The 25193-nt window shown below is 38.5% G+C and overlaps 1 protein-coding gene across 9 annotated transcripts in view; it reads left to right on the top strand.

Annotated features, from left to right (window-relative positions):
• The window catches only part of CDH8 (cadherin 8), a 353942-nt gene that overhangs the window by 192415 nt on the left and 136334 nt on the right, over positions 1–25193 (top strand). For all 9 annotated transcript variants that reach the window (XM_073880200.1, XM_073880204.1, XM_073880205.1 and 6 more), the window contains 3 exons: positions 1443–1610; positions 5107–5294; positions 8663–8916. In XM_073880200.1, the coding sequence (XP_073736301.1) occupies positions 1443–1610; positions 5107–5294; positions 8663–8916 (610 nt within the window). The remainder of the gene's footprint in view (positions 1–1442; positions 1611–5106; positions 5295–8662; positions 8917–25193) is intronic.

Consider the following 25193-nt stretch of genomic DNA (forward strand, 5'->3'; position numbering starts at 1 on the left):
TAATAAAGAATAAATACTCTTTATTATTAAAGATAATAAAGAGAACTATCTTTAATCCAGACAGTTTTCTTTAACTTGGGCCAGAGGTGTAACACACATCCATTCAACAGCAATATTTTGGGCTAGTCACAGTAATTTTTGTTTTGAGCTTTTAGCAATATGGTGGTGGGAGGTGTGTTTTGTGAGGAAGAGTTAAGTAACACTGTAGGGCACAGAAAAAATAGAGTACAATCGTTGTAAGATATCTAATTATTCTTTAAAATGGGAAGAAGTGAAATAAGTGCAACACCCATTGATAAGGGAAAGTTTAAGTTACTCATAGTGTATTCATAAATGAAGAATTATGCAGCTATAAGAAGTAATGAGTTAGATGTCTATGTGCTAAAAACAACAACAACAAAAAGATCTCAAAGATACCCATTCTGTGCTAAAAGAAAGTCCCAGAAAAGTGCCTATATCACGGCCACATTTGTGGTTAAATGTTCATATGCATATATGTACATTTGTATGCATGTACCTGTAACGGCTTTGGAAATGTACCCATCCAAATGTTAGAAATATTTATCTATAAAGAGATATGAGAGTAGGGAGAGGGCTAAGTAAAGATTTTTAAAATAACTTCAGAAGTATCTACCCAAATTTTGAATCTTTAAGAAGAATATTAAATTGCTGGTGAAACACATAAAGAAGCAGATGGATTAAACCCTGAAAATATATCAAAAGAAAAAACATGAACATTTTAGCCCTGATGAAATTATATTATTTTGTATGATTTTATGTTTTACCTCCTTTCTCTACCTCCTTTCTCTCTTCTCTGTCTTTTCATTTTTTGCTAAAGTGTAGAGAAAATGTAATAATTAAAATATAAATGTGGTTGAATAGTACCTTACGATTTAGACACTTGCCTATATTAATTCTGATTGGTATTTTATTCATCTGAGTTGATCCTAATAATGCATTTATTTCTTTCATCTCTCTGATGTATTTGTGAGCTTCAGAATAATTTATCTTTGACCTCAGAGCCTGCAAGCTATGTATGTATTTACTCCTCTTGTAGGGGAATTGGAGTCTGTGATAAATTGTAAGATTCTTTCACTGCCAGGGTTTTCCTGGGTAGATAAGGCTATGTTATGATTTATACTTTAATTTGGTAGGCAAGAGTATGCCATTCACTTTACTTTCTAATGTATATTTTTGCAAGTTCTCTTTTTATACACTATAAAATGTATTTTTGCAAGTTAGCCTCTAATGCCTGTGACTAAAATCTTTCTCAGTGTTGGCGTCATAGATGCACACCAGTTAAAAGGCAAAAGAAAGCAGAAAATTAGATCTGAGTGGGGACTTGATGTGTGCATATGGGTATGTTTGCGTGAGAGCGTCATTACATTCAATCTGAATGAGCTGTCTGTCTGAAGGTCATTCTCCCATTTCTCTCCCCTCAGCAATTATAAAAACTGCTCTTCCCAACATGGACAGAGAAGCCAAGGAGGAATACCTGGTTGTCATCCAAGCCAAAGATATGGGTGGACACTCCGGTGGCCTGTCTGGGACCACAACACTTACAGTAACCCTTACTGACGTTAATGACAATCCTCCAAAATTTGCCCAAAGTAAGTGAGTTTCCTGTACTGGGTGAAAATCTCCAAGTATGTTATTTTCATTTGAACTTACGTTCTAAATTTTAGCAACATCCAAAAAACTGATAGCGGTCATTGAATGCTTATTATACACAAAGTATGCATATATATATATATGAAACAACCAAATCTCCTGTCATCCTGTCATTTTGGTATTAAATGTATCCCCAGTTTACAGATTTCAAAAAAGTTGAGAAAATTTCCAAATATTCAATGTATAGTAAATAGTGGAGCTAAGAATTAGAACCAGGGTGTCTGACTGCAAGATGTGTGCTTAGTTCTCTGTTTCGTGGTACTTCCCACTAAGAACTTGAGAGAATGATTAAAATGCACCTAGGACAGTGCTCTATCGATAGTCCCACTTTGTTGTATAAAAGAAACTGAACTCTGTAGTGCTTGATGGGGGAAAGCAGATATGCAATACACTTGCAAAAATAAGCGGTCCTCCCTCTTGTGACTTCCTCTAACTCCTTCTTCAGCCATCAGTGGTCACTGACCCTCCTCATCCCCACTAAAGCTGTGCTCTGCCTCAGAAGTATCTCAACAAAATTCTAGGCAGCCACCATCCATGAATCCGGGAGATAATCATTATTTTCCAGCTTTTTAATACGCTCACAGTGCATGTTCCCTTTCTTGTGAGCACTTGTCCAATATAGCTGACATAGATGACTTGGTAAGGCCTTTCGGACATGGAGACTCTTGAGTTGAGATATGAACGATGTATAGGAATTAGCTGGAACAAAGCGGAACCAGGGGAATGGGGGGGGTGGACACTGTAACTGGAGGAAGAGTCTGTCCTAAAGCCCCATGAAAGAGGGGTGTATGGCCCTGGATGAGAATTAAAAAAAATCTTACTCCCATTGGAGTCTAGAGAGTTAGGTTAGGCAGGAGATAGCCATACTTGGATTTGGAGTACCATTTTAAGTACCAGGATCTTTTTCCTAAGATCACTGGGAAGCCATTAGAAGGTTTTGCATTGTAGGTTAAGTAATAAAATTGGATTCCAGGGAAATCAGAGAAAATGAAATCTGGTGGCCTTCTTCCAGTGTGTTCTCCACACGGCAGCCATAAGCATAAACATTCATGTAAAAAGTGAAAGCAGAGCTAGCAAGCAAGGGTGGTCTCACTGGAACTGGAGAAAGTGTATAGGTGTGACAAAAACTTAAGAGTTAATGATAAGAAAAATCTAAGGGTACATTGCATTTTCAGTCACATTTCTGCCACGAGAGATTACATGCCTGCTGATGCTATTTGCTCAGATAGGGAATACCATAGGAGAACCTGTTTTTGAAGAGAGAACAGTAAGGAGAGAGGGGGAGAGGGAGAGAGACACATGTGGGGCTTGAAAATGGCACATTTGAGGTATCTTTGAGAATTTATCTGCAGAACGAAATTCCAAGGTAGAAAGAACAGAAAGGATGCATTTTCATTAGCAATTTTAGAATTTTTCACTTCTGGCCATGCATAAATCAGATAACAGTGCCACCCTTTTTAACCAGATTATTAAACTGGAGAGTCCTATTTCTCCTGTCTTTTTCCCGGTTCTTTTATTTGCTTTTCAGTGGCCATGATAGTTAAGGCTGTAATATGCAACTCTTCTTTCTCAGAAAATGATTGTTTCAATTCAGCAGTGGAGGTGAGTTTTGAAAGTGTTCCCTTTCCTAGGGGTAATAACTCTAAACTATGATCACACTGATAGAGATGATGAGTGAGCAGAATAGGAATGGATAAGCGTTCCATTTGCTTGGCTTCCCAAGGCTCCTTGATGTAGGACTAACAACAAGGTGAAGCCCCTTGCTGGCTTATTTACTTAATAAGCATACCTAGAGGGATCATCTCAAAACTTACCTGGTATATAAAGTTTGAAGGAAATAGAATCATTATACCAATTATGAGAGATTTGGGAGACTCGTGTTCGACGTGTGGATTTTCAGTGCCTACGTTATGGTGAAACTACGTGAAAAACTATTTGAAAAACATTTTTGTTCCCCAGTCCCATAATTTCATGATTCTAAGAGACATTTTTATTTCATCATTAAATGAAAGTGTGTTAGTGCTGGAGGAAAACCTTACCCATCATCTGAAATAATCTTGTTAGATCGGGTAAAATAAGCCTTAGTTTATCCAGGGGACTCAGTGATTGAGTTCTGACTAGAATTAGGTAATGTTCTTCAGATTTAATTTTTCCTTTTGGTTTATAGCTCATCAAATATTTATCTTTTTCCGCTTGCAATGGGACTAAAACTTCCTGGTTGTCTTTGAGTTTGGGTTCCCCAGAAACAGTCACTGAGACAAGAATTTGATTATAAATAGTTTATCCTGGAGATGATCCCAGGAATCACCAGTAGGGGAGTGAGGGTATGTGAGAGAGAAGGACAGAGAGCAAGTAAGTACATTGTCAAGCCAGCTACAAGTGTGGGGGACTGGAGCTGTATCCCGTTGGGGAAACTCTGAAACACCATAAATAAACAAAAGAGAGGAAATAGCTCGGTGTTACCCTACCAGAGAGGGGAGGAGCCTGGGATTTTATATCCTAAGTTGTGTGAGTCTTTGAGGGCCACTTCTGTGAGGGCATTAATTTTCTCATAGTTCTGGCCTGACAGGCAGTGGGTAAAATGGGATCTGAAGGCCAGAGAAAAGCCTCAGGCAAAGAAATTCGGGAGTTGGCAGTTAGATATAGGGCAGGTGTGTCCCGAAGTGGTAATGGCTAGGGGTTATGGTTGCTTCCCTCCACCAGTGAAATGAGTGACACCAATACACCAACTGAAGCGATTTGAGTAACAATGGGACTAATACCACTAATTAGACACGTTTTACTGGCTCCATGGGAGAATAAACGTACACTGTAATTGTATTTTGCCTAGAGAGTTTTGGAAGTAGAATTTCTGGTCTTCAGAGCAGTGAGGACTTTAGTAACAGGAGGGCTGTTTCATGTGTCTGAACAGCTTGCTGCAGGGCACAGCAGAAGTTTAGTAATTGGATTTTATCAAAAATGGTCTACAAGTCTGTAAATATAAAGGTAACTTCAAAAGTGACTTCCAGTGTGTTACACATTGCATCTTTCTGTGCTGAAATTAGCTTAATATTTTATGTTTGGCAACAATGAATATCCCCACGCGCAGCCAGTGTGATTCTATGGCAAATTGGAAAGAACACTCATGTAGACTCACAAACATCCTGATATAACTCTGCTCCAAATATATGTTTGGTAAACATATGGTTGAATAAGTTTCATATCTCAGAAGAGTCTCGGAGAGAGATCACTTCTTCTTCTGGGATCTCTTTGCCTCTGACTCATGTAAAGGATTGTCCATTTTGCAGCAAAAGAGGGATACTTTTGTCTTCCATCACTGTGTTCTTAATGTCTGTGGGTGCTCAGATCAAAGAAAGTACCCAATAAGTATTTGCTAAATGGGTTAGTAAATGAGTGGAATTTGTGCAATGCTCAGTGTTTCTTTCCTTTTCTAAGGTCTGTATCACTTCTCAGTACCAGAAGATGTGGTTCTTGGCACTGCCATAGGGAGGGTGAAAGCCAATGACCAGGATATTGGTGAAAATGCACAGTCATCCTATGACATCATCGATGGAGATGGAACAGCGCTCTTTGAAATCACTTCTGATGCCCAGGCCCAGGATGGCATTATAAGACTAAGAAAGGTAAGCTAAGGAAGGGTTTGTTCATCTTCCAAATACCTCTTTGAAACTTGAGTTTTGAAGTTGACGGGAGTTGGGTGCACTTCTTTAGCTGTGAAAAAGTAGAGTCCTTTTGCACCTCATACCCTTGGTCCCACTTTCTAGTTCAGCTAAAGCCATACCCTGGTGTGGCTTGCTTCGCATCTCACCCACCATTTCTCTCTCATCTATGCCCCAGTGTTCTTCCCTAAGCTGAAGGAATTTGCCCAGTTCCTTTCCAGAGCACTCCAGTCACAAAGGGAAGTCAACACTCAGAAGGTAAACTTCAAGCAATGAAGGACATAGATTGGTAGGCTGTTCTTATTCTTTGAAGACATTATTCTGAGGCATATTTTCTATGGTTCTTAAGAGGATTTCCAGCGGGGATAAGATTCAGTTGCCCACAGAGGTGGCAAGTTCAATGGCTTTTAATCCTTCTCTGTATAACTCTCCCCATTTCTGTACTCCTGTTTCCTGGAATGTCTCCACAAAATGCATTGAGGATTCCTAAGTTTTTATTGCAGGCTCTGCTTTCTGGGAAACTCAGAGACAGAAAGAGCCATCCACCTCAGTTGTTCTAGCCAGCTCTAGCACTAGAAGGGCAGGGCCAACCCTACTACCGTTGGATACTCGACACCATGCATCAAAAGTCCAAACATTATGGTAAATGAAGCTTATCTTTGCCTCACTCGTGGGTGTGGGGCTACCATTGGAGAAAGAAATATCTCCAAGAATAGTACAGATAATGTACAGTGATGTGCATCTACTTTTGCCGGCAGCCATTTCTTTTGTGATAGGTGGGAAAAATTTCATACAGTATTTTCCATATTTGTCTATCATCATGACATTTACATTCAAAAAAATGTGTAGAACGCATTTCATTATTTTGTGAGCATTGGCATTTGCAAGGAAAATACCCTTTTGTCCTCATCATGAGTATTTTTTTCAATATTGTTCTTCATGTCTTTTTCATGAAATAGTACAAATTAATTTCAATTAAATCTGTTGGTTCATGAATAAGAAGATAGATGGCAGAGCACACTGTTGGGAGCCAACAATTCTTCTGTCCTTTTTGCTCAGCATTACATTCATGTGATTCCAAGCTTACTATCTAATTCTCTCTGCTGTGTTACATAGGAATCTGCTTCCAACGCTCATGCTCTTAAAATCCCGCATTGGAGAAATGGTGACAATGGGAACCGGGAGTTTTCTGGATATGCTTTTGTATACAAAATCAATTGTTTAAATTAATTTTGAGGGGAAGACAATGGCTACATTTATTTTAACTCTGTGCTTTCTGCCTGGCTTGAGTTTAGGTTAAGAGTTGCAAAGTATTTAAAAACTCATGTTTAAAAGAGAGTACAGTATAATTATACTTGAGTCAATTATTGAATAACCCAGAGACACATTTTCCTTGGCTAATGATTCCTAATGTCATTTTTATTGTTATTATTAACTGCTATCCTTTGCTACCATAAGGTGCTTTTACAAACCGAAGCAATTAGCCGTGTGTTGTAGTTTTATTCACTGTTATTCATAAACACGGAACTATATGCTACACATTTTGACAACAAGAAACCCATGTATTTTACTGTAGAGAACAATGTGTAGGGAGTTGTGTTTCTACAATTCATGGGTCTTCTTTTTTGTCTGATAAAACCCTAAGGACACCAGGATGTGTTTGGATACATTGTCATTATGTGGAGCTAAGAAAAATAAACAGAATGGCAATCTGCTATACTTAACAGTGCTTGTGAAGAATTTGAAATTGCAAAATTGTTACAGTAGGGGTGATTGGCAAATTATGAAAATGCTGATGTTGACTCCTCTATTCATAGGTACAGGTGCCTAGTAATTTCAGAATAGGCAGGGAAGTGAGTATCTGGCTTGTTTACTAGAAAATATTTCCCCCAAAAGCCAAAGTACCGTGAGAACTGAATTCAAGTAGATAAAATCAATCCCAAATTTTGAAATAAGAATACATCTTTAAGCTTGTACGGGGGTTCTGAAAGAGTTCACTAATGCCAGGTTGTCTTGCAATTTGTTTTTTAAAAATCTGCATTGCAGGGGCGCCTGGGTGGCTCAGTCGTTAAGCGTCTGACTTCAGCTCAGGTCATGATCCTGGGGTCCTGGGCTCGAGCCCCGCATCGGGCTCCCCACTCAGCGGGAGGCCTGCTTCTCCCTCTCCCACTCCCCCTGCTTGTGTTCCCTCTCTCGCTGTGTCTCTCTCTGTCAAATAAATACATAAAATCTTTAAAAAAAAATCTGCATTGCAGATTTGAAGTTCTGTTCCTTATGAAGAATTGCAGCACACACCTAAATTGTCTCTCTGAACCTTGACAGACTTTTATTCTTGAAAGCTGAAGTGTTATGAGTTGCCAAGACTTGCACTGTAAGGATTCCGATACAGATGGGCATCTGAGTGTTTAGGGGAACTATTTCCTTCTCCCTACTTCTGTTTACTTAGGTCATTAGCTGAGGACTCAGGGGCTTTTAAAGGAATGAGGTATTAATGTGTCAGAAATATTGTCAGTAATGGTGCAATGAGGTAATTTCAAATTGCTTTTAAGTGGTCGGTAGAGGTACAGCCAAACCTAGTTATCTATCTATCTATATATATATTGCTTTCACCCTTCCTTCTTCTAAATATAAACACAGATAAATATGCGTCTGCATACATATTTCCTTATATGCCCACCTGTTTCATGGCCCTGAACTTATAATAGAGACCTTCTAAGAATACCCTAAAAAATAATAAACCTCATAAACCTTATTTTAGCCACATGATCAGTAGAACAGCGGTGCTTTTGGAAGTGAAATAAGAAAACACTCTTTGTTGGGATCAGTGCTAAATTATGCTTTATAATGTCTCCTTGGACTAAACAATGATTATTTCTAGTTTTTTACATTTCACACACTGTTGCAGAAATGATAAAATATTCTTCCCAGATAGAGATTGTGTTCGATGCCGCCTTATCTCCTACCAGCAGAGGCCCGATTAACCGGCTGATTGGTATGCAGGTCATGCCACCACTAGTAAAATTTTATTATGACTCTGAAGTGAAATTTTGATGGCACAATTCATGACTGTGAATATTTTGTGAATTCCAAGTGAAATGAGCAAAACAAAGCAAAACAATAGGAGATTAGATTCACTGAGCTTGTATAATAAACAGATATCAATAAATGCCTGTAAAATTTACAGGTTGAATCTGAGGGAATGGAGAGTGAGCCCATTAAGGCTCACAAATGGGCTTAAATGCACATAACTATCATCCATCAGCATTATTCTCATTTGTTCTTGCTGCTGTGGTCATTAGTGAGAAATATTCATCTTTGTCATTTCTTAACAGCCTCTGGACTTTGAGACCAAAAAATCCTATACGCTGAAGGTAGAGGCGGCCAATGTCCATATTGACCCACGTTTCAGCGGCAGGGGGCCCTTTAAAGACACGGCAACGGTCAAAATCGTTGTTGAGGATGCTGACGAGCCTCCTGTCTTCTCTTCGCCAACTTACCTCCTTGAAGTTCATGAAAATGCTGCTCTAAACTCCGTGATTGGGCAAGTGACTGCTCGTGACCCCGATATCACCTCCAGTCCTATAAGGTATTTCTTTTTCAGAAGGTGTACAGGCTATATTAAATGATAAGCACATCAGTACAAAATGCAGTTATGTGTACATTCTGTGTGGCTGCCTTTGGTAGCATGCTCACATGACTGAGGAATTCTGGTCAACACAATGTGTGTGTGCATGTGCATGCATGCACACACAGGCACGCGTGTCCTTACACGCCTCCTCAAAGCTACATATGGTACCCAGAGCCAGGAATATCAAGGTGAATAAAGCTATTGCAGCTTTCAGAGAACTCACTGAAAATGCAAAATTGCATACATTCTGCAGTGCCTCTGAGTGGATCTTTTATATTTTCTCTGCTTGATTGTGTATTTGGTTTTTTTCCTAATGTTGGGCAGGTATTGCTGGTTTGTTTTCTTTCTTTTTTGACAGTTAAGTGAAGTATATATAAAGATTTTAGGGGCATGAGACTACTGTCTCAGTGCATTAAGAGGCCCTGTCTTATTTCTGTGTTTGGTGTTTGGCTTTGAAATTATTTTCTTATCACTTCATGGACATTTCTGATAGGTCAGCATCTCTGGATTGGTGCCTTTTAGAAAAGATCTTTCTCTTCCATTAAAAAAAAATGGAAGTACTTTCCTTGCTCAGAACTTTTTCCCAAGATGAAATAATCCTTTATTAAAGTTTTTCTGCCTTTTTTAGAAATGAGGCTCAATTTTTTTTCTTTTGAACTGTGTACATCTTTTCTCTTTTGCCAGTCATCCAAATGACAGTACAGGTGCTCAAGCTAAATAGCTTGCTTCCGAAAGAACACTGAAAATCTATAACTTGTACACTGGGCTCCAAGGGTGAAGTGTTGGCTAATGATGTGTTTGAGTGTGGATTTCAAATATTGTCTTAGAAATATTTGTCAGGAGAGAGAGAGAGAGAGAGAGAGAGAGAGAGAGGGAGAGATGGAGGAAGACGGTTTTAAAGAATTGTCCATTTAATCTGTGAGTTAGATGTCAGTTGATCCCAATTTATTGAATGGATATACTTCCATCTACTTTAATCAAGGAAACTCTGGCCAGGTGAACTTTCTCGAAGTTCTATTTATTCACTTCTTTTTTATGTACTAAACTCCCATTGCTCATAAGGGTATTGAAACTGTGAGTCTACAGTTGAAACCCTTAGAATAGTCAGTGCCCCAGATAATTTTAGTTAGGGCAAAAAAATCTTTCTTTTCAGATCCAGAAAAGCTGGTTTTAATACAAGCCACTTCAAAACTCTTGATAATGTAGAATGTATCCCAGAAGGATAAAAAAAAAAAAAAAAGTTTCCCTCAAAAGAGCCCAACCTCTAAGAAGGTAAAATCCCACTTGAGGTTTTGAAAAATGGTCAGTTGTCCATTCTCAGTTCTAAAGAAGTTCAGCAAGCTATAGCCATACAGAATGCCCATATTTGCCTAAGGGAACTGTGTCTCTCAAAGGACCAGGTGTTGAATACAAGGACAGTAAGTATCCAGAAAACTATATGTACGTGTTCATCCATTTTCTGACTACATGTTGAAGTTATGAAATAGCTGTACATTGAAATGCTGATTTATACATATGGGCAATGATATCTGTTGAATAACGAGTCTGTCCTGTTTTATGTTACTGCATTTTCTTTGAAAGAACACAGACAGGAGCAATTGCCACTTTCCTCGCATCTCCAAGCATGAGACCGAATGAAGGCAGTGAGTAAGATGGGTTCAACTGAGTGACAGGGCCAGTTTTAACACTTGATTTGACAAGAGTTTTGCTCTTTTCAGCAAGGAACACACAAAGGGCTCAGGAGTATGCCAAGCCAGGGGCCCGTAGGGAAAGGGGGGTTCAGATATTGGGGCAATCTTGTATAAACTCCAAACATGGAATCCATAGTGGCAGTGGGAACAGACTTCCAATGCAGAGACATGGTCTTAATCGGCTAGAGATGAGGGCTGAAGAACTTGTCATGCCCTAGTGATGGCAACCGTCAGCTTGCCGAACTGGTTAAAAATCCAGGTTTCTGGTTGCTCACATATTTTTGCACATTTTGTTATCTTTCCATTTACTGATGCAAACATGGAGATTTGCTGATACTTTTTCCAGTACCCAGGGAATCCAGTGATGATTGTCATTGTAGTTAATTGTTATTGTTATTTTTGTTATTACTTGTGCTTTGAATTTATTTTATCTTTTTAGAGAGAGAGGCGGGGAGGGGCAGAGGGAGAGAGAGAAGCTCAAGTACACTCCACACCCAGCTCAGAGCCTGATGCAGGGCTCAATCTCAAGACCCTGAGATCACGACCTGAGCTGAAATGAAGAGTCGGACGCTGAACCCACAGAGCCTCCCAGGCACCCCAAATTCTTAACACTGCTTTGAAAAGCAGGTGTAGAGGAAGCCTTAAACTGCTTAGCAACAACTGCCCAACTTAGGAGTGTTTTGTTTTCAGGCAAGCTAAAGGGGATTTGAGGCTGTGTTACCAGGAGAGATGGACAGATAAAATAGCATCCGATGACACGGACATATCTGTGCCACTGATAGATTTCAAGCAAGTGCTTGTTCCTTGGCATCTGGTCCCACCCAAAGAAGGGGTGAATCCTGTTTCAAAGCATTTTACAACAGGGCTCTGATGTCCGTGTGATTCAGAAGGCAAGTCCCACACAGGTCTGAATGCAGGGGGATTGGCTGCATGGAATGAGAATGTAAGAATCATCAGCTGCATGTTTCAGCACCTGTTCCACTTTTCTGCAGTTGTTGCCTCCCGCTGCCCTGCCCCCTCCCACAACCCCACTTCATTGGGTTATGGAGAGCAGCTTTCCTCTCTCTTGGCACAATCGGTTAATTTGAGTAGAAAATTAAATTTCCTGACCAGCCGGAGCAATGCATGGTTCCTTATGAGTCTAGCAGACAGATTTAGAGCCATTTAACCTTTTTAAACAGAACTAGAGGACACAGATATTCAGGGAATTACTGAGTAACAAATAGCTATGCATTACTGTCTCTTTAGAACTGTTGTATTTCATATGCTGACAAGAATATGCCCGTCTTTTAGGGGGATGTTTACTCTGTCATGCAGCAAGAAATAGGCATTTATTGTGGCATTTGCCGTGTTAAAATATGCAGTCATTTATTGGTTGGTCAACTTCCCATAAGACTCAACTTCTTTCGAGAGCACATTGTCAAGCTGGAAATAGCATGTATTTTAAAATTCTTATACTTAGACCTGTATCAATAACAATACCTATAACTCTATCTGAAACTTCATCTTTGCCTGTATATCCCCTTTCAGGGGAAAATAGACAGTGACATTGAGGGTCTTGTCTTCTCCCTTCCAGGAACATTAATTAAACATTTGCTACTTTTTTCAGTGCTCTATGTCTCTCGGTAATATCGAATAATGTTGGGTAAATTATTTAAAAAAATGTTATAATTTTGAACTTATGCAAACTAAAGTTCAAATTCACTAGCCGGTCTCTGGAATTCTCTGAGACGCTGTCTCTTCATCTGTATTTTGGGATAATATCATGTCCCTCTCAGGGCTACTGAAATAATGAAGTTATTGAATTTAAAAAATGTAGTAGCTATTAATTAGCATTGCTAGTTAATAAAGCCACCATCGATGTATATCGTAAATGCAAATGAAAAACCCAGTGCTTATTTTAACAGAGATTCTTCTCCTAAAGGTTGCTGACTGTGCAGCATTATCTGTTTTTCCTGTAACAGTTACTGGCTAAATAGTTTAATTCACCTCAGTTAGCGTAATTTGCCCCTGTTACTGCTGTGAATATTGTTACTGGTGAGTGCTCAGTATGTGGCAAGGATGTGCTAAATGTAGTCATTTCATTCCTTAACACCTCTATACGATGACATTCTCATTACCTCAACTTAACAGATGGGGAAACTATGGGTAAAAAGCCTAAATTGCTGAGTATCACACAGATAATCAAGAGTGGAACTGTGATGCATATCTAGGTTTTTTTTTTGACAACACAATGCCTATCCTCTGTCTCTCTGCCACACTTTCTTACCCTGTGATCTCAGTGACTTCAGCTGTGTCTCTGCTTGTTGGAACAGCTTAGCAGGACCAATTGTAATTGAAATCATAAACTACTCATTCTCTAAATGGCCTCATTCCATTTGGGATGCATACCAAGAAGGAAAGAAAATATCCTAGGTCTGTGGAATTAACCAGAGCATGGATGGAATGCTCCTTGCTCATTAGTCCAACCCCTTTGTATGGGTTTTGTTACTATTGGCTGTAAACCCAATTGTGATTAAGGAGGTAAAAGAAGAAACAATCTTCTAACAATGGCATAAATCAGACATTGTGCTAAGTTCCTATTATGTATCATTTCACTTATTTTTCATAAAAGATGCTGTGAAGTCAGTATGATTTTAGTTTTATGGAGAAGGAAGCGGAAGCTCTAAAAGGATGAGTTCCTGTGTATGGTCATGTAGTACGGAGTGTAGGGCTGGGATTTAAACCTAAATTTCTTCTTACCATTGACTACCATGCCTGTGCATGCTTTGCTATGTTCTGGCATTTTGCATGAGGAGTGGGATGATGACAATTCATTATTTACTGAGCCCATCCTTTGTGACAGACACTTTGAAATGCTCTTACGTGCAGTTAACTGTTAATATGTAAGGTAAAAAATTCTTAGCACAGACTAAGTGTTAAAATATACTCCAGTGCCTTCATGTTAACCTGCTGTGGTTCATTTTTTTCCTTTTAATCAATTTATTTCAAGTGTGTATTTCGTATTAGCTTGGTGTTGACATGACATGTGATTGTTGTTTTTAGGTAGTTGCTTCCTGTTTCTTTCAGAGCATTCACCTTGAATAAGACTACATGAGCTGCTTAAAATAAAAGTGGGGATGATGGCCATTCAGCAGGCAGAGTAGAGTGACACATGATCATGGTAGCCACAGTGCTCTGTTGTCCTAATTCCTCTCCTGAATGTAAGTGCCCACTCAACATAAGAGATTGCATTTTGTTCTTCCTATTTGAACTCGGGCGTTTTTATAATTCACTGCAGTTATCTGGCTTGCTGTTAATGAGCTCTTTTCCTAAAAATACTCTCCTTACATTCCTGATGTCCAGTGATAGAAAAGTGGGAATATTCCACACTGTTGAGAACCTGGCATTAATTTAGAGGGTAGACTGTGTATCGATCGACTCTCTCCTCAGTCTTATACTAACTCCCCTATTTGGTAAGGACCTAGTTTTTGTCTGTTTTAATTTAATTTTATTTATTATTTGCATTATTGTTTTGGTGATAAGAACATTTTACATGAGCTGTACCCTTTAACAGATTTTTAGGTGCACAATATAATATTGTTAACTCTAGGCACAATGTTGTACGGCACCTTTCCAGAACTTAACCATCTTGTGTAACTGAAACTTAAACCCAGTGATTAGCGACTTCCCATTTCCCCCTTCCCCCAGCCCCTGGCAACCACCATTCTGTGCTTTTATGAATTTGACCATTTTAGATTATCTCCTGTAAGTAGAATCATGTGGTATTTGTCCTTCCATGCCTGGCTTATTTCACTTAGCATGATGTTCTCCAGGTTCACGTCTGTTGTGGTGCAGTATAGAAATTCCTTCTTTTTAAGGCTGAACAGTATCCCATTCTATCTCTATACCACATTTTCTTTTTTCTTTTTTTTTTTTTTAAGATTTTATTTATTTATTTGAGAGAGAGGGAGAGAGAGAGAAACAGCATGAGAGGGGAGAAGGTCAGAGGGAGAAGCAGACTCCCCGCCGAGCAGGGAGCCCGATGTGGGACTCGATCCCAGGACTCCGGGATCATGACCTGAGCCAAAGGCAGTCGCTTAACCAACTGAGCCACCCAGGCGCCCTATACCACATTTTCTTTATTCATTCATCTGTTGATTGTCGTGTAGGTTGTTCCCCATCTTGGCTAATGTAAAGAGTGCTGCAACAAACATAGGAGTGCTAATTGCTCTTCTAGATCCTGTTTCGATTGTCTTGGGTAAATACCCAGAAGTGAGATTGCCAGATCATATGGTAATTCTATTGTAAATTATTATTTAGGAATTCCCATACTGTTTTCCATAGGGGCTTCACTTCTTTGCATTCTCACCAACAGTGTGCAGATATCTGGTGCAAAGACTGAGTCCTTTTAAAATAATTAAAACTTGGTCATTTAGTTTCTGCACACTCTTAGCCAGATGAAAGTTTGATTGTCTCCCAATTCAGAAGTACCAACTCTTCAAATCATTGTTCCAGAAAACTTACTGTACTTGCTAATTCAACTACCAGTAGTTAATGTGTCAGTTAAGTCATATATTCATTTAGTCAGGTAGCTGTTCATTCATTCACACACACACACGTGTGTGTGTGTTATAGGATTTATTTATTTTGTTGTACAACTAATATCAGTGTAACTCAGGTTCTTCTAGGTAATTTCTGTAAAGACAAAGCCTCTGCCCTCATGGACCTTATTCTACAGTGGGGAGGGTGGCTGAATAGCCATGGAAAACCCAAGCTCTTCATATTTATCTAATTAGATACATGCTCTCTAAAAATGATAAATAAAGTTAGATTATGGAACCCGAGGGTCACATGGAGGAGGAAGTTTCCTGGTTTCATGGTGAATTTGAATAGAAGCAACCACAGATACCCAATGACGCCAAGGTGGAACTATCTCATACTATAGAGAACCTAATATTAATTTGGATAGGGGACTGTGTGTATATAATTTTTTTCTCTCATCCTCTCTTCCTCTATTTCTCTAAAGAAATGCTTTGGGTAGAAAAGGGCTCCTTTTTCTCCTTAGAGGAGTAATAAATAATATGTGATGCAGGGGCCTTAGAATCCTGGGACTAGCATAACCAGATAATATTATTTATTAAAGCAGTTAGGGCAACCAGTGGAACAATTAGAGGCAAAAAGCTGAAAACTTGTAGATGGAATTTTTGATACTAGAAGTGCGTGCGAGAAAATGTAAAATGGTTTCTTTAGGCATAATAACAAAAGCTAGAATGAAATTAAGCAGTGAGAAAGAAACAGTTGGAGTTCAGTGAAATATAATAACTGATTCATAACTAAGGGGTTTATTTCATTATAAGTGGCTCTAAATAGCAATCTTCACTTGCACTGGCTCCAAATTGCATCTTCCTATAAATTTTCCATATAGAGGCTGCAAACCAATGTTTAGCAAAACATTTTTTATAACATAAAAGTGCATTTATGCCTGTTAAATTTGAAAAATAGATACACACCGCCTTTCTCCAAGAGCGGCATCTCCCTATGTTCAAAGGGACACTATTGGGATTAAAGACATTGTGGCCAGATCAATTTGAACTGAAATTTCTTCGCACTAGGACTTCGTAGGTATGTTAATTTGCTAAAGTGCATTGCGCTTTTTAAGAAAGAGAAAACATAAGCAGCACATTCAATCTTTGAACTTCACGTAGTTTTGCAGAGCATCTGGAGCATACGGTGTGAGGGAGGACACTCACGCTCTCATGCTGGTCTGTGCTCTAGATTCGAATGCATTGAGCATTGCAAGTATCACAATACTTATTCCTCTATGTGTAACAGGATATGCATCTTTTTTGTTACTATATAAGTCTCCATCCCCCCTCCACCACCTTTTTTCTTTCTGTAGGACCTACTTAAGGGAGACTCATGAGTTTAGTGAATACTTCGGCTCTATTACCTTAAGCCAGGGGTCATTAAACTATGTAGCCTGTGTGCCAAATCTGGCTTACCACATTTTTTTAAATGAACTTTTATTGGAACACAACCATCCTCATTCTTTTATGCCCTACAACTGCAGAGTTGAGTAGCTGTGACAGAGAGTGTATGGCCTGCAGAGCCTAAAATATTTACTTGACAAAAACGTTTGCCAACCCCTACCCTAGACTAATAGGGGTTTGGATTTTCATCAGTAATTTGAACAGTTGGCTCCCATATCATTCCACGATCTTATGCTGTCTCAGAAACTCCCTAAAGATAAAATATATATATATATGTTTTAAACCTGTAGCAGCCAGAGAAATTCTTTGTATGAGACTCCAGCTCTATGTGATGGGAATTGGCATCTCCCAAGCTTTCCTGAGAGCCCTTGGGACATTAGGGACCAATGTCCCTCATGGGACCCATGGCAGGATATACTCATGTTGAGTCTGCCAGAAAAGTTTGGTTTTGTTTAGTGTAGCTTTGGGGCCCATCCCCATAACTACCCTACAGGCTGTGAAAGGGCATCCTGAAAAATGCTGTGATGCTTACCTGCTTGGAGTGAGGAATTTGCTTGTTTCTTGCATGAGTTTGTTACAGAACCCCATTTTTTTCTCCATTCTCCAGACCTCAGTAATGAATGACTACAATACTGGGTTTTTAGAATTCAGGCCGGAGACTGCCTTAGCCAAACCCTGGTCTCTGCATTTCAGGGTGTTGGTAAATTCTCTGAGTAGCAGTATTTCTGTATCTAGAAAATATAAGATGGCATGAAGTAGAAATTCACTTGGAAGAGACTTGCTGTAATATGTTCAACCATCTCTAACATGTATTCTCCAGTGAGAGTTGATATACTCAGTGAGTGATACTGGAAATAATCTGTGGATCTTCATTTATGCTTATTTAGTATTTTAGTATAGTGCTCTTCACATGTATCTCATTTATACTTCATTACTTTAATTCTATGAATTACACATATTCTATGTGCATTAAACAAATTGTTACAGGTTGTTTTCCTTGGGAGTCGATGGGAGTCTGAAGTACAGGATGTTTGTTAGGAATGGAAGGAGACAAAAAGCAGAATATGCCGGGGGAGAAATCTAACAGCATCACAGTCCCTGCAAAACCTTGGCCCAACCCACTGGGTCTCTCTGGAAGGAGTGTTAATCATCAGAGGAGTCCTGCCTCATGCCAGAAGGGCCTTTATCCCTCTGCTTGCTTAATCTCCAGATAAACTCTGGAGCATAGGCTCTGAGATTCTAGGGAGTGGAAAGCGGAAGACTGTCTGCTGACCCTTTCGCACACAGCTCAGGCATCCTTCCTCAAAGGAAGATCTGCACAGCGTATCTTCATGTCAATCATGGATCAGAGCTCTGAGCCTCTTCATTAGGGAAGTAATTTGACTAAGTTCATCCTGCTAGCCAAGTAGCTCCTGTACCCATGTTATAGCACCACACTACAGTATCTTCCTTTAGGCAAATAGATACTTGTTCTACATTTTGAGATGCAGACACTGAAGTGGCAGATTGGTAGCTGAAAGGCTCTCAGTGTGGTATGGCCGTAGTTATCCAAAACTATGAAGCTGCCCGAGTTTATAAAATATGTTGTAAAATATTTTTAAACAGGTGATCCAGAGTAGTAAAAAAAAGCCTAATAATCAAGAGACAAGAAAAAAATTGGAAAATGCTGATCTTGGGTTTAAGTTTCTCTGTTTATTTGTTTTTCTTTTCGTTTTCTGATTGGTGAAGTCTTTGTCTCCTCTAGGGAACAAAATTTGATAGTAATGTTTATAATCCGAGAGAAACCAAGATGCTTGTGTAGGCTGAGCAGTGTTATCTAACATTGTTATACTCATAAGGCAAAATAAATCCTCTATTTTGCATCCCAACAAAGGGAGATTGACATCCTTATCTGATGTTCAAATATTTATGGGAGTCATTTCAACCAAGCCTTTATTTCTCCTTATATTTCTACACTCTGATTTGACACAGGGTATTATACAACCTTGCTTTTGATAAAGGACAATCAGATTTGACTTAGTATTACAGAGGAAAACATAATATTGCATATTTTAGAAGAGATGTTAAAAATTGAGAAATGACATTTCCTTCCATCTATCAAAAGTTTATTAGCTTTATTCTCTGTGTCTGGAGCCAGTTTGCTGGGGAGTGAAACAGTTCATGTTGAAGTACCTTCCAAATGGGTCTCAGGATTCAAAATCAAGTTTTGGGATGGTCTGCTGAGGTGTGTAGCTTCACAATAAATGATAATAAGATTTATGAAAGTCCTTAAGAAGGGTCACAGTAATGGAAAATATATTTAATAGTGCAGAAGACAGCAAAAGACCTAACTGTCCTTCCAAAGCCAGGGGTCTGAAATTGAAAATAACAGGTATGGAAAGGGAGCAGGACCCAGAGGGTCGTGAAGTGTGGGAGATCTGCTCACTGGAGAAGGAGGAAGCCTCTCTGGATCACCTTTATAAACATCAAGCACATGATGTTGGACTTTGCACTTGCTTAAATGTATAAGACTGAGACCGTGTAGGCAGGCATTGGGTTTAGGGATGAGTATTTTTGGTGGAAAATACTTTTGTCCTCTTAGAGAGAATTACATCTGCTTGAACACTGGAATAGTGTGCTTATATTAGTACTATTGTATATCAGATAGTATACAAGCTATTTCAGTTAAAATGCTTTTCCAGCCCTTAAGAGTTAAAGGCCACATCTTGTGCACCTGTGAATTCCCAGCATTTCCCATAAGTCCTTAGCATGTACTAAATGAGCCTAAATTTACTAAATGTCCAATGAAATTTTCAGTGCATATATAACTTTATGATATTAAAAAAAATACCTGCTTTGATGTAGTTATGCACTACTCTTAGTATTCCGTAGGTGTGCATGTTTTCCATAAACACTTCTTTCTTTTTTTACCAATTTGACCAAAATTGGACAAATCTATAATCAAATACCACTATCCTCATTGCTGTCTAAGATTCAGTGTCAGGTACTATGGTCAGGATGTGACACTTAGTATCTCACTAACTTTATGACTGGGGAAAAATGCGTATTATCTGCATTTTGCAACCACAGATGTTAAGAGTCAGGACAATTTATATGGGCTACTCAAGTCATTTATATGGAGAATTAAGTAAGAAATTAATATACGGGGTTTAGCAGAGAAGCTGAAAATTAGAAAGGCCACGATAAATACATTAAATATATTAGTAAATCTTAATCCCAGGGATGGTCCTATGGTCCAGACAGCTACATGATGAGGTACTTTTTTTTTTTTAATTTCATGCTCTCTCTGTTTTATTGTTAATGTAATTTCATCAACTTTGAACATCCTTTCATATAGAGACAAGTCATTATTGGCATGATTGGTAGCCCCCAAAAGATATTTAAGAGAATTAAAGGATGTTCTTCACTCTTAGATTTCCACTAAGAAGAGGAAGAGGCTGTGAGCCTTTTGTAGGGTGTTTCTTCAGTATTCCTCCATCTTCTTTACTTCCCACATCATATAATCACCACATCTTGTTTATTTTACTTTGTAAACTCCAACACCATCATCTCTAATGTGAATACTTGCACAAGTCCCATTTGCCTGCCTCCAACCCCTTGATATCCACACAGCTGCCAAACTAATCTCTAAGTCAGTTTAGAGCTCTGTCGTCCGTTAGATTAGACACTAGTCACGTGAGCCTCTTTGAATTGGAATAAAATTAATTTAAATGAAACAAAACACAAATTTGAATTGCTCCGTTACACTAGCTAGATTTCAAAGGCTAAACAGCTACATGTAGCAAGTGGTTACCATATTGGACGGCTCGGAGCATATTTCTGTATCACAGAAAGATCTATGAAATTCAGCTGCGGCTTAGATTATATCACTTTCCTGCTATATTTCTTCAGATGGCTCCCCCTTTCCTACAGGTGAAAAAAAAATTCCTTCACACAGTTTCCAAGGTCCTTCATGATGTATTCCCTGATGTCCTTCCCCTGTTGAATCTTGAACTTCAACGACACCATCCTTTGTAAAGGTCTGTAAGCACAGCAAACATATTCCTAACTCACACTTTTCATATTTGCTGCTGCTTTTGATACGAATAATTTGTAATATTTTATATATCTCAGCCCTTTTCTTTTTTTCTTCATGAATATATCACTGTAAGCTTTGAAAAGACTTACTTACATTCATTGTCTTTCTTCATCTATAGACTCGGTGACATGAGCCCAAGGCCATACCTGTCTTGGCACCTAACACAATGCCTTGTACATAAGAAATACTCAATAAGGAGTGAATGAAGGAAGATAGCTAAGAGCCAATATGGAAGGGAAGGATGGGAAAGAAATGACAGAATGCTCCTCTGTCTGACCTGAGCTCCCCCCACACTAGTCTAGTCCTTTAATTTTATGGTTCCCTAAATCAACTTAAACTCTCAAGATTTTCTACATGCATTTTTTTGTGCTGAGGATGCTGTCCCTACATATTCTACCTGGAAAAATCCTGCTTATTCTTCCTGTCCCCAAACAGATGCTACATCTTGGTGTCATCTCTGACCACCCCTCACCCTTTCCCAGGCACAACTTGGACTTACTCACTGCAATGTGAGCATTACTTCATTACAGAGCTTGCCACTTTTCATTGTAAGCGGTGAGGTCACACCTATGTGTCCAAGAAGAGAGTCTTTATTCAAACGTTTAGCATCTCACTTGCCTAAAAGAAGCAACCACGAAAACCTTATTGAAATTAAAAAAAATAATAAAAATTTTACATTTAATCCCTTCACAATGTGTAAAACTTCTATTTTCCCCCATATTTTTGCTATCATATCATATTTAGAATTTTCAGTTATGAATGATTATTTTGATGACTCAAAGAAAATTAGAATTTCTCCAAAGATACTATGTAAATGCTGAAGAATTAATCATGCATCAAATTTTATCTGGGATTTATGCTAAAGAATTCTTTTGTTGTTGTTCTTTTGGTACTATGGCAGAAAGTTACACACGAGAACGTGACTTTAGGTCTCTGTTTTTCCAAGATAAAAATGGAAAAAACTACAAAACAAAACACATGCTACGAAAATGGAAGCTCATATAAACTGACAGATTTGAAATCTGAGATTTCTATATTTGATCCTAAATAAAGTAAGAGGTACCTGAGATTGACTCTGTTGGGTGAATCTGCTTCACTATTTAGGTGGAAACAGCAAGTCAAAATATGACATTATGTCTCTCTCCATATGAACACCAAACACCAGAATCTTTGAAAATTTGGTTGTTGTTTAAAAATACCTATATATTTGCAGGGTGTCTTCTAGAAATAATGATAAAGACTCTGTGTAAAACCACTTATAAAAACCATGAGGAAATTTAGAACACATTATCTAATTTGGGAGTCACCTTAACCTTTAAAAGAAGGTGATCGTATTGTTCTTGTTTTTAGATGAAGAAACTGAGGGTTGGCTATATAAATTGGCTTAGCAGAGAAGTTAGGAATGGAAGGGCCATTCCCTGGAAACATCATCAGGTGTTTCACAAATATTATAGTGGGAAGAATATAGTCCATGATAATTTTTTCTTAGGAAACCTATTAGTTTATCTTTATCTGATGGTTAAAGTAGTTGGTGTAGCTGTTTGGGTACACTCCACAGTTTATCTGACAGTTTCCTCATGTTGCACCAAAGCCACTGGCAGTGAAAATTTCCCTGACTTCGGGAACTTAGTTCTAAAAATCCTTAAAATGTTCTTGACATTGTTACAAACCAAGAACCAGTAACTGAACAGGGGATAGAGGGTCTTTGTACACAGTGTTGGGGGTGGGATCGGGAAGAGGAGGTAGGAGATACTTTGAATGAATATGTATGAATAATATTTGAATATGGACAACAAAACACACACACAGGGATTTTGTGCCAAATGTTGGCATGAAATACAAATAGTTGAGCTGTGTTAATTGAGGAAGCCTATTACTCAGGTAAAAATGGTTATTTAATATCAACGGGAGCCGCCATGGAAATTGGGTGCTATTTCCCAATACAGAGATATCCATGGCTCATTTTGATCTATTCTCAGTCCTTGCACCAATGGTATCTTCTTATATTTACTTCTGAACTCTGCACGCTACTCTTAATTGGGTAAACTGGTGACATCAGTTTGTGTTCATGGTTGGAATGCTGTAGGTTAAATGAGTCTCCATACAAGGTGCTATGTGTCTAGGTAGGAATTTTCTTGCATCTGTAGCCTTAATTTCAAAAGTAAGATGATGAAATTTTTACCATTTAATTCAAAGACATACTCCTATAAGTTAGTGAAACAGTAGTATTGAAGCAAACCAGGGAATTTGTTGGAATAAAACGAGAAAGTTTAAATAGGGCTTCTAAAACATACTTATTGTACCAGATGGAGAGTGTATATTTCCAAAACTTCCATCATTAGGATTGATGTTAACATGACCCAAGGAGCCCATTTTCTCACATGCCACTTCCCACTGTGTTAATAAGAAGTTCCTTCTTACTCTGGCAGTAAGATGACTCTCCAAAGTGTATTCTGTTCTTCTCAAAATGAGATCTTTTGTCTAACACACTTTAAGTAATTCTGCAAAGGAACAAAAATTTGAATCCAAAACATGCACATTTTTAAGAAATTAGAATGGAGACTTCAATACCAGAGGTATGGATCCTGCAACTTTTAAGACATAAATTAGAAAGCATTGAATTTTTCAGTAGATATAATATGAACCAAAATAGTTCTTTCTTGGTTTTTTATTCTTTTCCTATCCCCGTTACTCTTTTTCCTTGTATTTCTTTAGCACCATTATTTCATACTTAGTAAAATCCATGCTTGATAAATATTTGTACATCTTTCCTTTCCTATAATCATTTACTGAGTAACTGCAGTGCCAAATCCAACCAATGTGATACTATGATAAATGAATCAAAAAATTTCTCCTTGTCCTAAAAGAATGAAAGCCCAGCAGATATTTACCTAGAGAAAGTGGAAGGGTCATCCTTGAGGGGAGGAATGACTCAGACCACGTGCAGAAAGCTCCCTGTGAAGGAGCTGTGGGCCATGAAACAAAGGACAGCCTTTCATTTCATCAGCTCAGAGTCTGGGCTCCATGGAGGTACACAGAGTAGCAGATATTTTGAAAGAGGCAAAGACTGGTATCAACAAACCTTACAGAGGGTTCTGGGATATCTCTCTAGTGTCATGTGTGAAATTCTGCCTTTCCAAAGGCTGCTAAAGAATATGAATGATAGTCCTTATTTGTATATTTCCATTTCTAGAAATCTGTGTCTGCAGTTAACTCTGGGCTTGAAGGCATCTCTTATAGATTGAAGAATTGGCTCACCATTTATTTTATTACTCATTTATTTATTTGCCTAATGTGAGTCATGTATCAACTCACTTACTGCAAAGCACCACTCTGTGAAGAAGATACCTTCTCCTGTTTAGAGAGGAGATGGAGATTATGAATAGTTACATAATTCCAATGAGATTCCACCAGTGAGACCCTACTCTGATTATGCTTCTTCCACTTTATGTGCTGCTACTCCGACAGACACAGAATCCCAGGAAACAGAGTGGCTTATGGATCTACTTCCCAAAACCATGATGTTCTGCAGATTTACATAGTATACTGGATCCTAAAATTTCAGTTGTTACTCCAGGTTTGCTTTCTTAACCCATTGTAGTTTTTTTTTGCAATTATTTTCTGTTAATGGACTTAAGGAAAGAGCTTATATTAGTTTCTTTTTTAAGTGTTGCCCTTTATTGCTGCTGATGTTACTATATCACACAGTGGAATGAGTGCCTGAGAGGAGAGGGGAGAATATGAGGGAAGCTTAGAGGACTGGAGGAAAGCAAGCAGAATCTTTGCAACTAGAGATGGTGTGGTGGTGTGGCTCTGGAATGCGTGCGTGTGGCAGGGAGGTGGGGTGGAGCAGGCATCTTCTGAGAACATTTCTGAACATGGTGTGCTTTCAGGTTTGTTTTGTTTTTAAATGTAATCTTTAGCTATGTAACAAATTTTAAAATTGTTAAAATGTAATTAATTTCAACAATGGTTAAAAAAGGATCATATGTTATTCAATATTAATACACAATTGAATGTGTCCAGGAAATCTTTGAACCTGCAATGGTGAGTTCATGAGACAGAGAAAAGTTGGTGGAAAAATAAACGCCTAAAATAATGGTGCCAGAGGTGCAGATATCATGCCCCCAATGGCTCCCCCTTCTCAGCTTTATTTTTAATCACTTAAGCTGGGATCTTCTATGTGTTTGCTTCTACTGATATGAGAACCCAGATGTACTTGTTGAGGGACAAGAGAACCAAGGAAATATGTATTCTCATGTCCAGATAATAATGATAACATTACAGATTTTTAAATATAGATTTATTAAGCACTTATTACGTGTCAGGCCCTATAATAAGTGCTTTATATGCTTTACCTCATTAAAGTGTCACAAAACCTATTATAATTTCCATTTTACAGATTAAGTAACAAAGGCACAGATAGACTAAGCATGACTAAATCACACCTATGTAAGTGATGAGGTTAGGACATGAACTCAGGCAGTCACACTA

The sequence above is a fragment of the Callorhinus ursinus genome, unplaced genomic scaffold (assembly GCF_003265705.2).
Source record: "Callorhinus ursinus isolate GAN/ISIS: 27379988/994484 unplaced genomic scaffold, GSC_fseal_2.0 scaffold37, whole genome shotgun sequence".
NCBI classification, from domain to species: Eukaryota; Metazoa; Chordata; class Mammalia; order Carnivora; family Otariidae; genus Callorhinus; species Callorhinus ursinus.